The sequence below is a fragment of the Sebastes fasciatus genome, chromosome 2, assembly GCF_043250625.1.
Source record: "Sebastes fasciatus isolate fSebFas1 chromosome 2, fSebFas1.pri, whole genome shotgun sequence".
NCBI lineage: Eukaryota > Metazoa > Chordata > Actinopteri > Perciformes > Sebastidae > Sebastes > Sebastes fasciatus.
Genome location: NC_133796.1, coordinates 10,250,510 through 10,263,929, shown reverse-complemented (window position 1 = coordinate 10,263,929; position 13,420 = coordinate 10,250,510). Strand labels below are relative to the sequence as shown.

Here is a 13,420-nt window from a genome sequence, read left to right as displayed (position 1 = left end):
ACACTACAAGATGTTTCTGAAAACATTTTATGCGAGAAATAGGCATTACAGTAACGAAATATTGATTAATATTTGATCAACGCTGCCTAGTTTGACTGTTTGATCGGAGTTTGCGAGTGATTGACAGCTGCTTCCGTTGAATGAACAGCCAATAGGAATGCTCTCTCAATGAAATGACCTGTGATTGGTCAAAGTCTCCCGTCACGGGCTAGATTTTTAAAGCCTGAAAACAGAACCATGAGGAGGTGCAGAAGTCTAGTTATCTCTCAGAACACTTGAATTACAATATGCTGAAAGGTTATTATGGAATTTTTGCCCAATGATGCCAAAAATATTCTGCTTATTGCAGGTATAAGTACAGTACTTGAGTAAATGTACTTAGTTACATTCCAGCACTGCTTGCTCATCATCTGCATGAGCATCGTTATCGTGAACATGTTAGAATGCTGGTGTTAGCATTTAGCTCAAAGCACCGCTTTGCCTATAGTATAGCCTCACAGAGCTGCGTGGTTTTAGACTCTTAGTTGAAAGAAGACCAACATCTCTTTTAATTTTGATAAAGCCTGGAGCAAAATATAACAGTATGAAAGCTTGATTTAATTACAGAAATGTGCAAATGACCGCAGTAACCTACAATGTGACATCCCAGAAATTGAGTACCCAGAATCAATTATTAACCCAGGGTTTAAATAAAACTGCTGGCATTAGTCAAACCAATGGGTGTTATTAATTTTAAACCCAAGATTTCCCTTCAACTGGAGTTACAAAGTGTTCTACTTGGTCGTCAAGCATGATTATTCTGTTTTATTTATTCCAGAGATGTTCTGGTTATATTACTCTAGTGTGTTCACACCTTGGGCAAAGATACTGAATTATCTAGATTAGGAGATTAATTAAATGCATTAGTAAGAATAAGCATATATTTTATGTCAGCGTACCAACCTTCACATAACACATGGGCAGCATTAACATGAATTCTGAATCTTAAAGCAATACAGAGTTTTACTCATTTCAAGGGAATCTTATTAATATGCAAATTTAAGCAACAAGGTACACAAGGTAGAAGCAGGTAATCTATAAGGAGAACCTGAAGTGTACATTTGAAATGCGCGTCATTGGCCGAGAGTTACTCTGTCCTCTAGGGGCTTAAAACTTAGCTTTCAACTCACTCCTGTCCCCCCCCCCCCCCCCCACCCCCGCGGTGCTTGGCCAGAGTTTCCCCGGATTGAATCATAGGAGAAATCCCACTCACATTGTACGTTGAGCTGGATGGAGGAGTTGGTCATCCCCACCACGTTCTCTGCAATGCAGGTCAGCTGGAAGTTGTTGTCATCTCGGCTGATGTTGGAAAGAGTCAAGTTGATAGAGTGGATGTTCGGCCAGTACACGTTGGACTGGGGAAAGACAATGAGAAACACAGACGGAGAAAATAAAGACGTGTAGGTATGTGAAGGATATACAGAACAGCATACTATATAGTTATATTACTGGGGGTTTAAATATTCAATTAAAACATTCAAATTAAAGTTAATTATTGATTGATTAAATTAAACAGAATGAAGTGAAGGAGTACACGCTACAAGTGGGAATTAATCAGTGCTGTGATCTGGTCTGAATTTATTACTGCAGGGCTAGAATTGCAGCAAGAAGGTGTGATATATTGTAAATTTTGGCACTAATGTAACTAACTGTTTCACAACTTTCCACCTTTAGATAGCTAAATACAATGCATCCCTTCTCGCCTTCAGTTGGCCAGGTTCCCCAACGCTTCACTCATCCTGATGAGCTACAGTATCAGTCCACCCTAAAACATCAAGCCTGAGGCTGAGGTGACTTTCATCTGTAAAGTCACCGCGAGCATTAAAGACACTGATGACAAACACGGCCACACAGCGTGTTCAGACACACGCTGTTCCTCGTCGTCTTGCTGTTTATCTCTGCTGTTGTTATTGCTGTGACGTCCCCGGGGCCTGGGTTAGCCGGCTCACTGTGGGTTCAATCTGGGCCTCTCATAGTCTTGCTACACTAGCTTATTTAACACGGGGGTAGATCATCATGGTAAGCTATGCTGCACAGATAATCAGAGAGCAACAAAGCAGCTGTTTTTCATATGTGAATAAGAGAGAAAGCTTGATTTGGTTGTTGATGATGATATGACACAAGCCTGGATTTTTTTAAAGTTCTTCAAAAGCAGGCGTAACATGTATCTGGAGTTGTTGTCATAGCAACAAGTCCGAAAGCCCAGACCTGCAAAGGTAATTCACAGATAGCTGGATCGTGATGGTGGACCCGCCGAATAAATGCCATTAAAATTATTCATACCGGCAGTGATGCGAATTTGCGACACTTTTTCAATAAAATCTTTGAATAGATTCGTGCAAGCAGAGGACAAAAAACGGGATGATGATTCAGAGCAGCGTCTGGCAGTCTGTCTGAGGTTAATTGTTGTATAGACTAAAATACTGTAAGCTATTTTAGTGTATTTGCCTCTGGTAAACAGTTACGCGAAGGATGTGACTAGGGCTTTTATTGTGAAAGGTAAGAATAGAAGAAGTGGATCTGGTATGTGCTGCCTTTTGTCAAGGTTGAAAGGAGTAATAAAGTTTGATATCTTGGTTCGGAAAAATGTATTGACATGCGAATTAATCACATGAAAAAAAACACTCTCAGTGCGTAAAGGCCTTATGTCCCATAAAGGAACTTTTCAGATACAGTATGATATGATATATGTATGATTTTAGATGGGAATATGCAGGCTTTTAGAATTCAAATCTGTTGGTGTAATTATCACAACTATTATGCATAATGAAGTACACAACAAAAAACAATAGGTACACTTAAAAAAAATCCTTTGCAAGGGCCCGACCTCGAGAGTACATTTAATTTTAATACAGTAGTTGAAAAACTAGCTCCACCTCAACCGGTTACATTGTCACATCAGTATTAACAATCTAAATATGTAATATATAATCGGCCATAGGGGCCATTTATTACATTTATTCACAGCGAGTATATTTAACTGATAATACTTCTGTACTTTTACTTAAAGGGTGTGTCCATTATTTTGGGGGTTTTGGAGGTTTTTATATTATTCTGTAGCGTCCCAGTGGTGATCCTAACAGTATGTATTCTAATCCAAACATTCAAATTTTGGTCAAAGTAGGTATGTTTCAGCATCAAAATGCTATTTTCCCAAGCCCTTCTAAAAACTTTTTCCCACCTGACCTGACATACAGTAGGTTTCTGCATGATGACGCTGCTACATGTAAAGTATACAATATATAAATCCTTATGGCCAGCGTATTAAATACAGTAACTTAGATGGCGGTCTACATGCTCCCAGTTTGGAGACAGGAGTATCGGCACGGAAGCTAAGCAATGTACTGCTCTGGACGCCACGTTAGTTTGGATCCAAAAGTCACACAATAACACAAACTAACTAACCGATTAATGCAACGGTAGACCAGCATGTTCTCATGTTCTACAACGTAAAAATACTGTTTTTGTAACAGTAGTCTGGTGGCTTTGACGACCGTGATATAATGGCTGCAGTTCCCCGTTGGAAAGGGCTGTCTGACGGCAAGGTAAAGCTGTGAAAATATTCTAAATATAGCGTGCACTTAAAATACTATTGTTTTTTTTTAGGTGGCTAAAATAAGTTTTTTGGCTGCTCCCATCCACAGCCGCTTTACCTCGCTATCGACGGGGAACTGAAGCCGTTATATAGCTCTCTTCAAAGCCACCAGACTGCATTCTGAAAAGCAGTAATTTTACATTGCAGAACGCGGGAGTATTTTAGCACAGCTAACTTTGACTCAGCTAGCGCTAGCGTTCACATTATTCATATTGATCAGCTTACTTTGGAAACCTGTCACTGCTTTTTGCTAACGGCTGAGTGCGCTTTCTATTTGAAAACCTGCAGAATGCATATGGACCTGCCCTTTAAGTTTTTTCCTATCACAGAGTCATTTTACACTATTGGGCTGCTGATAATAAGATGTTAGCCTGGATGGAAGTAACATGTAACTCAAAAGGAGCAATGTGAGTCCTGTGAAGCGTGTCTTTCCATCATCAGTGTTTGACTTAGTGACATCAAGGGAGCTAATGGTCCATAAAAAGGAAATGGTTTGGGATATTTTGGCATTCTGTCATTTCTTCAGCGTCATTTTGTCGCTGCAAAGTCATAAAAGCATAATGATAACAGTGAATTCACAGCTGTTTCTACATGTGTGTGTGTGTGTGTGTGTGTGTGTGTCTGACCAGGTGTGTGTTGATGGAGTGCAGGCCGCCGACAGTCCAGTCCACCTCGGGCAGCGGCGATCCGGATCCATTGCAGCTCACCGTCACGTTGTCGCCCTCCATCACCAGCACGCTGCTGTGGCTCACGCTGATCTCTGGTAAGTCTGAAAACACACACACACACGTGCAAATACACACACAGTGTAAGTCCATGTTAGCCTACACCCGTCACTGCCTGTGTCTACATATTTTCACACATCAAATCAATTAATCACGTTTCATTAATGTAACAAAATTAGGACAAAGGAGGCAATGGAACGAGCCCACACACGCACACACACAAACTAGATGTCACAGGGATGAGTCACCAGCGGGAGATAATACTGCAGAGTCTACAGCCTCTGTCAGAATCAACGCACAGCTCCTCACATCAGATTCACCCTTTGAACTCTGTCACACCTCCTCCCCTTCCCATCTCCACTTGTCTCCCTGCTCCTCTTCTCCATCCTCTATTTCACCTTTAACCCTTTCTCCTTTTCACTCGTTTGCACTCCCCCTTACCCCATCCCTCCCGCTGCCTCTTTCTTTTTTAAAATGCAGATCACACCCTCCATCCTTCCCTTCCTCCTCCTCCTCTTACCACAGTTGTGGATGTACATGTTGTGCAGTCGTATCTTGGAGGCTCCGTTCCTGCAGTACAGCTGCTGTGTGTGGAGCATGGCCTCTCCTCTCTGCTGCCACAGCTGGACCCAGCGGATATCACAGCCGCAGTCAAACACCACACCTTCCAGGTGCCTAGAAAGACAATTAAGAAACAACATAATCAACAATGACACCAGTCTTAACACTAAGGATGTAACACTGTCTTATCTGTTTAACCGGTTTATGTCACATACATATCTGGGGCCATATTGCATAAGCTAACCTAAAACTGGAGGTTATGTACATAATATGAATTGTAAAGTCGGTCTGACATGTCCATGCTAAAATGTAAAAAGCTGTTGACAAAACATGTGTCATAATAGCTCATTGGCCATATTGAAGCTGAAGAAACTGTCTAAATACAATGAGTTATGACTATAAAAAAAAGTTGTGTTGTATGTTGTAATTGTGAATTCCTTTACACACATACCAACAAGCTAACAAACAACAGACAACAAACACATTGAAACACACAGATAATGGAATCCGTGAGACTGGTATAACAACAACAAGCTGCTTTCAGTTCATATCTTCAAATATTACTGTAGCAGTGACACAGCAGTCTACAACTGAAGGCAATAACCCTCTTCAACAACAACAACAACAACAAGAACGATAATATTTAGCATGACAGAAAGCCAAGTTTTCTCTACGAGGAATTCAGATCCCAGTATTTCCTGGGAATTCTCCTCAAAATATGGAATATTTTCTGGCATGTGTGTGCTGGTATGTCTGTGTGCATGTGTGTTTAAGTTCTGAAGACGATCAAATCCAATCCTCATTAACGCTACAACACAACACCATAGCTATGAGCCCACCTTCAAGTGTCATTGTTATTGTAAAATAACTTTAAAAATAATTTTTCATGCTAAAATGGCAGCCTACTGTTCAGCTGTGTGGTGAAATATTTTAGTGAGAACAAAGCAGAATGAAAAAAAACAAAAAACTATAAAGGCAATTCTATGGTCTAAATCTTGATTATTTTGATCAATATTGAGATCACGATTATTTATCATGATTATTCATTAATTTTAGCGACAACATATTTTTTATTGCACTGTCACATTAAAATAAAAAGAGCACGGCTTTTGCTTCCATGCTGTGCTACATTCCTGCTAATGTGCAAATTAGGTCCGCACGATGTTGGAAAAAAACTGACATGACTGGCAATATTTTTTTTTTCTACAATATGAAAAAATACAAGAATATTCACCCTATTTGTTAGCTACATTTTAAAGTTAAATGCTTCAATCTGGTTCACTTTGAGAGCAAAATTAGCAACATTAAGAAGCTAGATAATCAACTTTATGCTCTCAATTTAATCATAAACGCATTCGTTTTATAGATAATATCTATCCCCAAAAGTGAAGCCAAAACATCTCGATCGCCGGCTGGTGGCTGGCTGTTAGTTTAGAAAAGCGCTTGATTTGATATGCAGCAGCGTTTTCTATGAGCAGAACACACATTTTAAATGTCGATATCTCAGGCGATCATGTTCATTTAATTGCGGGAAGCCAAAATCATGATCGCGATTAATATGCGATTAATTGATCCGCCCTATCTCTAAATCAAATGTTCAACATGTGAAACATCACGTACATAGACAGATGTTATAACTACACATCCAACAATTCTCCAAACTTCCAACATAACATGTTGAAATGAATGTATTCCTTTTCTGCCATTCCACACTGCTGTGGTTTGGTGAAGTGAAGTGAAAACACAATGTAAATGCAGTGTGATTATCAGGCTAACAGCAGCCAGCCAGACAGGCAGGTATGCATGCAGAGCTGAGGTGAGGTCTGTGAGCTATTCATTCAGGTTTTAGGAGCAGTGTCCCAGTCGGGATGCGCATACATATTATGCAGCAGGATAAAGAGACACATTCTGAATTTCTACAGTGAATAAAAGATACTAGGAAATATTGGGTTTGGGGGTCCTCCCCCAAGAATATTTTAGGATTTTTGACTTAAAACTCAACATCATTTTGGACCATCATTATTACTATAGATGACTCCCAAAAGCTTAAAGACGAAACTAGCTGTAGTTTTTAATAAATATTTTATTATTAACACATATCAAAGCCTTCTTCTGAACATTTAATTCTTCTGGAAATGTTTGAACTAAAAAAGCAGATTCAGAAAACTTTTAAATAATGTTTTATTAATTATATTTATTCCGCCGTGCCTTCCCGTGCGTCCGCTGGTCCAGATGCTCTCCACATTGTTTCTATCTTCATACAGCTTATGCGCTACAGTGCTGCGCTGTATACATTGTGAATCTCCCAGACAACCTGATATGGAGAGGGCAGAACAGAGTACCGGCAGCTTTTGAGAAGTGTTGGTGTGCAAGAAAAGTCACGGTACACCAGGAGTAAAACGTGTCAGTGAGTACCGGCCCACTAAAGCACTGTATTTTTTAAATCTAATTTCATGAAATTGTCATAGTATAAAGATCACACTGACATATGCATAAAATCTGAGTAAAAAAGTTTACTTTCTTTTATGCAATCAGAAAAGTTGGATCTGCATTTATCACAGTCCCTGTAACATCCAACATTATATTATTACTTTTTGTGCAATCTGATCCCGCTGTCTGCCACGAATCTCTGCATGTAAACTATTAATCAAAAATCAATAATATTTTTGAGAACAGATACAGTTTCACAAAACATCATATTATAATATGTTCTTACATCCCTACTTGTAACCACTCAGATGTATTAAAATTGATAATGTTAAGAGAGGATCTGAGGTGTTTTTCTTCCAGCTCAGAAATAGTTTCCTTTTAAGAGGAATTGATGTTCTACAACCATGGAAAAATATCAGAAAATCTGACTGAAAACCATTTCATGTTTCATTATCTGCAGTTCTGTGCTTAAAATCTAACTTTATTTATGGCGAGAAACCCCAGAAAAACCAGGACAGAATTATATGTTCTTGGGAAGTTTGAATTTTAAAGTTACAGGTAAACCTTATGTCTAGTCTTTAGGAGATGAGATGAACTTCAATCTGCTGCTACCGCCAAGCTGTGCATCCACTTTTCCATTAGCAACAGCAAGAAAGGAAGCAATAACAATCTTCAGCTGCATGAAAAGCAACATTACATACGACGCTCTCAAGCTTATTAGCACCATTCTTCACAAAATCAATGATATCAATACAATTAACAGTGTCAATATTAAAACTAATCAAGCGACTGCTCATCATACAAAACCCCCTGGCCTGTATGACGCCCACCACAGGTGCATTTCAATATAGTTGGATTTATTCAAATCAACAGACCAGAAGAAAAACAATGAAGGCCAGCGCAGCGGCATTCAAATGTGAGAAGGTCAAAGGTCACAGCAGTGTTCAGGCTATCAGTCTCAGGCTGTATTAGCGGCAGGCAGGTATCATTAGGCTCTTCTGTGCATACATTTCATCCTCACAGCAGTGTGCAGTGGGAGAGTCACATTATTCTACATTGTACGCCACCTCTGCATTTTGCATATGTCCAATTTGGAGGCTGTGATTGGCCAATTTTGTCAAGATGAATGCCTGTCCAAACGTCCTTGACAGAGGTCAATATGATATTGCAGAAAGCATGAATAATGTATGCGGTACATCCACCATACCTTATAAAGTAATGAGAATAGATTTCCGCAGGTGGATCTCGCTTACTATCAGGTGCTCACTGGATCTGATACTGTAGTTAGAGCACATCACTATATGGCAGCAGACTCATTGAGCTAACAAGGAAGGTACACAATACTATCCAATAATATACATCCTTATCTCTTTAATACCTGCAAAAAAATAATCTTATTATCTTATCTCTTATTCTGTACAGATGCACTCTGATTGCAAACAGTTTTGGATTTAGTTTTTTTTACCTTTCATGCCAATACAAATGATTAAAGTCAAAATCTATAACTCAAATAAATTGCACATCTACTCTTCTGCGTGTGCTTTTATTTCAGTATATTATGTAGGAAAAACAACCATTAAGATAAAATCTAAGGGAGAACATATTCATTGTGCCTTTGTGTCTTCAATTGCAGCAATTTGTGCTTTGATTACAGAACCTTCATTAGGCAAGAAAAGCGTTTTTCTTTTCTGATGAATGTTTCCATCCAAGATGAAAAGAAACTTAATGGTATTTTTGAATGGAGGAAATTTAAACAAATGCAGCACAGATATTTTCTTTAGAACGGGTCACACAGCCCATTAGCATGACTATTTTTCAGCTATTATCTCAGGCAGAATGTAGACAACTCTAGCTATAATAACCGTCTCTGCTCTCGTACATTTCTTTTCTCTTTTCTTTTGGAAATTATGCTGGGAACGACGTCACACCTGAGTTGACCGCGTTCCCGAACAAGTCGGAAAACTTAATGGGGTTAGCTCCAGGTTAGCAATGCCAGTTAATAACAACGCGCGTTACATTACACCTGTATTTTGTGCATACAAGCACCGTATCATGTAGGTAACATGCACACAGATAGAAGTTGTACAGTACTGTGTGTACGACTGATTTAATGAGACACAAATGAAACAAAAGTGCTAATAAACAGTATATTACTACAGCTTTTTCACTGCTGAGCAGCCATCTTGGATTTTGAAGTTGGTGTTGGTGAGCTTCGTCCGAAATTTCCGAGTCGGAAATCCGACTTCAGGGGGCCTTCCAGTTAGAATTTCCGACTGGGAACTCGGAAATTACGATTTCCCATTTAAAATGGGAAGCAGCATTTTGACCCGAGGTATCAAGCATTACCATTTTATTTCCCAACATGAAGGTCCAAATGGTTTCAAAGGCCTCTCCACACTAACAGTTGGAGTAAAAGTTGGAAGTGTGATGGAGAGATAGAGAATCTCTCATAAATCTTTATTAATTTTGTTGGCCTAAAATTAATCAAATTTAAATATATATAGATATATTGAGTCTAAAAATGCTGGAATCAGCCTAATTAATTAACTAACTAGTTTTTAGTATTGTTTAGTACTTACAGAACACTTGACTTCTATATAGATGTTTTATTTCTTATTTTATTGTTGGTCATTGGTGTTTTTTATATATTTATTAGGGCTGTCAATCGATTAAAATATTTAAATGAATAACACATTTTTATCTGTTCATAATGTACGTTAAAGGGAGATTTTTCATGTATTTAATACTCTTGTCAACATGGGAGAGGGCAAATATGCTTGCTTTATGCAAATGTATGTATATATTTATTATTAGAAGTCAATTAACAACACAAAACAATGACAAATATTGTCCAGAAACCCTCACAGGTACTGCATTTAGCATAAACAATATGCTCAAATCATAACATGGCAAACTGCAGCTCAACAGGCAACAACAGCTGTCAGTGTGATGACTATGTCTTGCCCCAAACGGCATGTGATTATCATAAAGTGGGCATGTCTGTAAAGGGGAGACTCGTGGGTACACATAGAGCCCATTTTCATTCACATATCTTGAGGTCAGAGGTCAAGGGACCCCTTTGAAAATGGCCATGCCAGTTTTTAAAACCTCCGCTGTATAGCACAGAGGGGTTCAGTCTACAGACAGGTAGCTCCCTCCCTCCGTGCCGGTGCGGAAGAGAATTCTCCCGTTAAAGGTTTTCATTTAATGCTGAGCAAGTTGAACCACAAGGGATTAAAGCTCACCAGAGCAAGGCGGCCCAGGATTTCCCCCCTTTATACTGTAATTATGTTAATTGTTAATAAGAACCACCACCTCCATACATTACCCACTATCCCTCTGGGCAGAGCTGATCAGGGCCAACATGCAGCTGCACAGATACAGAAAAAAGCTGAAAATAGCACTTAAATAAAAAACCTTGCAACCCTTCGTTTCAAATGTGTGCCCAGTCTATATACTACAGTAACACCGTTGTGATTTTACACTTCCACCGGCTACAAGACAAACAAAAGAAGAAGAATAAAACAGCAAACTGACAGCTGGAGGTTGATAAATGTCTGGAGGAGAGCAGATTAGACTTTGAAAAGAACAAAAGCAAACAGCAGTGTGACCCCAGATCCAGAGAGCTAACAGCATGATGTTTCCTTGAAGCTGGCTAACGATCCACCCCGCTACTCCAGAGGAGAGGTAATGATCACCACCGGAGGCTGTTTTTCTGGGAAATATACACACAGGTGCTTTGGCTGAGGAGCCGTGGATCACAGGCAACGATAAGCTATATACCGCATTGTTGCTCGCGCGCTTTGATCTCAGCTTGAATGCACTGCTTCCTCTCCTTATGCTGTTGTCGGGGAATTATTTCAGGTTTTTAAATCCTGTGTGTTTAATAAATCGCCTTATTTACCACGAGGCTACTGATCTTGGGTGTGACTGTTCGTTGTATTTCCTGTGATGCCTGGCTTTGTGGTAATTCAGCAGATAGAAGTGTAGTTAGTTGCTCTAGATGCTCTGCTCGTCACATTGTTAGTCACTTCTACTACAACATCCACATGTTAATAAGAAACAATGTATCTGTGAATCTGTCCCTGAATAAACCAGCTTTATTTCTTTTATTAAGGAGTATTTCATTAGCTAACTGTGTCATGTGGGGTGACGTTCAGGACAGTAACTCATTCAAAAGCCAAGGTCAGTGGTATTTTTTGACTTTGAAAGTGACTTTCCCTTTAATTTTCTCCAACACTGTACAGTAAAATTTCTTCAGATTTTATGTTGTTATTCTCAATGTCATTCTGAACAGGGTTCCTTTGGGATTTCAGAAAACCTCTTAATCTTTTTTTTTTTTCACGAGAGTTCAAATATGAAGATATATTCTATGTCTTACAATAAATTTTGACTTTGATGTGACTTTTCCTTTAATTTTCTCCAAAACTGTACAGTAGAATTACCTTTATAACAGTCAAGGGCATTCTGAACAGAAATCCATTGGGATTTTCAGCTAACCAAAGAGGGAATTTTCTATTCACTACCATGTGTATTTACAGCGGAAGCAAATTCATATTATCTAGTTTCTTTCAAAATAATGCAGCCGATAGTCAAATGACTCCACATTTTGTAAGATATACTGAAAAATCATCTTCTTCTAACTAGGAACCCATTGTAATTTATTTTAGGAAGACTACACACGCATTTTTGCACATGACTAAATCAAATGATGTGCAATGTAATATTGCTTCATTAGGTATGCAACATGTGAGAATTCATTGCAGTTTGCCTTGTATAACAAGTCTTATTTTGCTGCTCACAGCACCAGTATCGTAATTGCACGAGTAGATGCATGACAAAACCCAAACGGCTGCTGTGTCATGTATGAAACTTAATTAAGATTGTCAGCTACAAAACGCCACACCGAAAATGTCATAATATTATACAGGACCTACTTGAAAACAAGCGCCATGCCTCACATTTTGAGTTAGAAAAATAAGTTGGTGTGTATTGAGGAAAGCCGGTGAACCGGCGACAGGGTCAGACCCAAGGATCCCTGATGCACGTGGGGAGCGAAGGCGGGTCCCTGTTGTCCGATCCAATAGAAAAGCTACAGTAGCTCAAATTGCTGAAAAAGTGAACACACATTGCATCGTAGTTTGTTGCCTATGGAGCTGCGTAGCCGTAGACTGGTCAGGTTGTGCATGCTGTCCTAATGTTATGGCTGATCGGTGTATACTCTGCTCTTCCATTTACAGAAGCTCTCTGAGACGCATCAATATAGACACAGTGTAAAGCTTCTTGCCTGTAGTAGTGTTAAGTCCTGTCACTTTCGTTTAATGACGGGTCAGACCACACATGCCTTAGTCTTTTAGCATTTAATCATGTATGTAGCCATCATGTGCATATTTAAAGACCCTTTTACAGGCTTCTTCTTTTAAAAGAAAAAGTCATCTAGAAGCAGAATTATCAACCAACTTGCAAAGTTTAAGCATTAGCATTAGTTTGCACTAGCTAGTCATCATTTCAGCTGACAAAATCCACAGTCTTTGGCTAGAAATGAGAGGCCTGCTTTTGTTTGCTTTTGTGTGAAATCGAAGACCCATTGTTTGAAAAAATCCCTTAATTTCGAGTGGTAAATCTGCCACCATTCTCATTGTAAACTATATACGGTATGTGCTGTAGTGGAGGAAAGATTGACAGGCGTAGCAGCAGTAACTAAGGGCGGTGCTTATCGTACACTCAACTCTTTCTATTTGATGGTATATTGAATTGTATTTTGTCGCCTGTTTTTAATCATAATCTATTTTTTGTCTCCATCTTTGATGCAAAGCACTCATTAATGTTGTGTTTCCGAACGGCCCTTCCCATAGATCACTTGTCAATCAAAAAGTGAGGCCAGTAGTTATTATTATTATTATAACGTGGAAAAGAGATAATCTAGCTGTCACGCCATCAGATTGGCTTCAAGAGTCTTAAAGCAGCTGATTGACAGTCTGACATCTATTCAAAGGCAATAGGCTGAATAACTAGATGTAGCCATGAACTGGTCTCATTTTTTACTGCCTGTTTGCTAAATCACTGCTGC

At 39.1% G+C, this 13,420-nt stretch overlaps 1 protein-coding gene across 8 annotated transcripts in view; it reads right to left on the bottom strand.

Annotated features, from left to right (window-relative positions):
* The window catches only part of ntrk3b (neurotrophic tyrosine kinase, receptor, type 3b), a 241,698-nt gene that overhangs the window by 114,275 nt on the left and 114,003 nt on the right, over positions 1-13,420 (bottom strand). For all 8 annotated transcript variants that reach the window (XM_074661256.1, XM_074661274.1, XM_074661282.1 and 5 more), the window contains 3 exons: positions 4,880-5,034; positions 4,261-4,403; positions 1,253-1,394 (listed from right to left, as the gene is read on the bottom strand). In XM_074661256.1, coding sequence (XP_074517357.1) covers positions 1,253-1,394; positions 4,261-4,403; positions 4,880-5,034 — 440 coding nt within the window. The remainder of the gene's footprint in view (positions 1-1,252; positions 1,395-4,260; positions 4,404-4,879; positions 5,035-13,420) is intronic.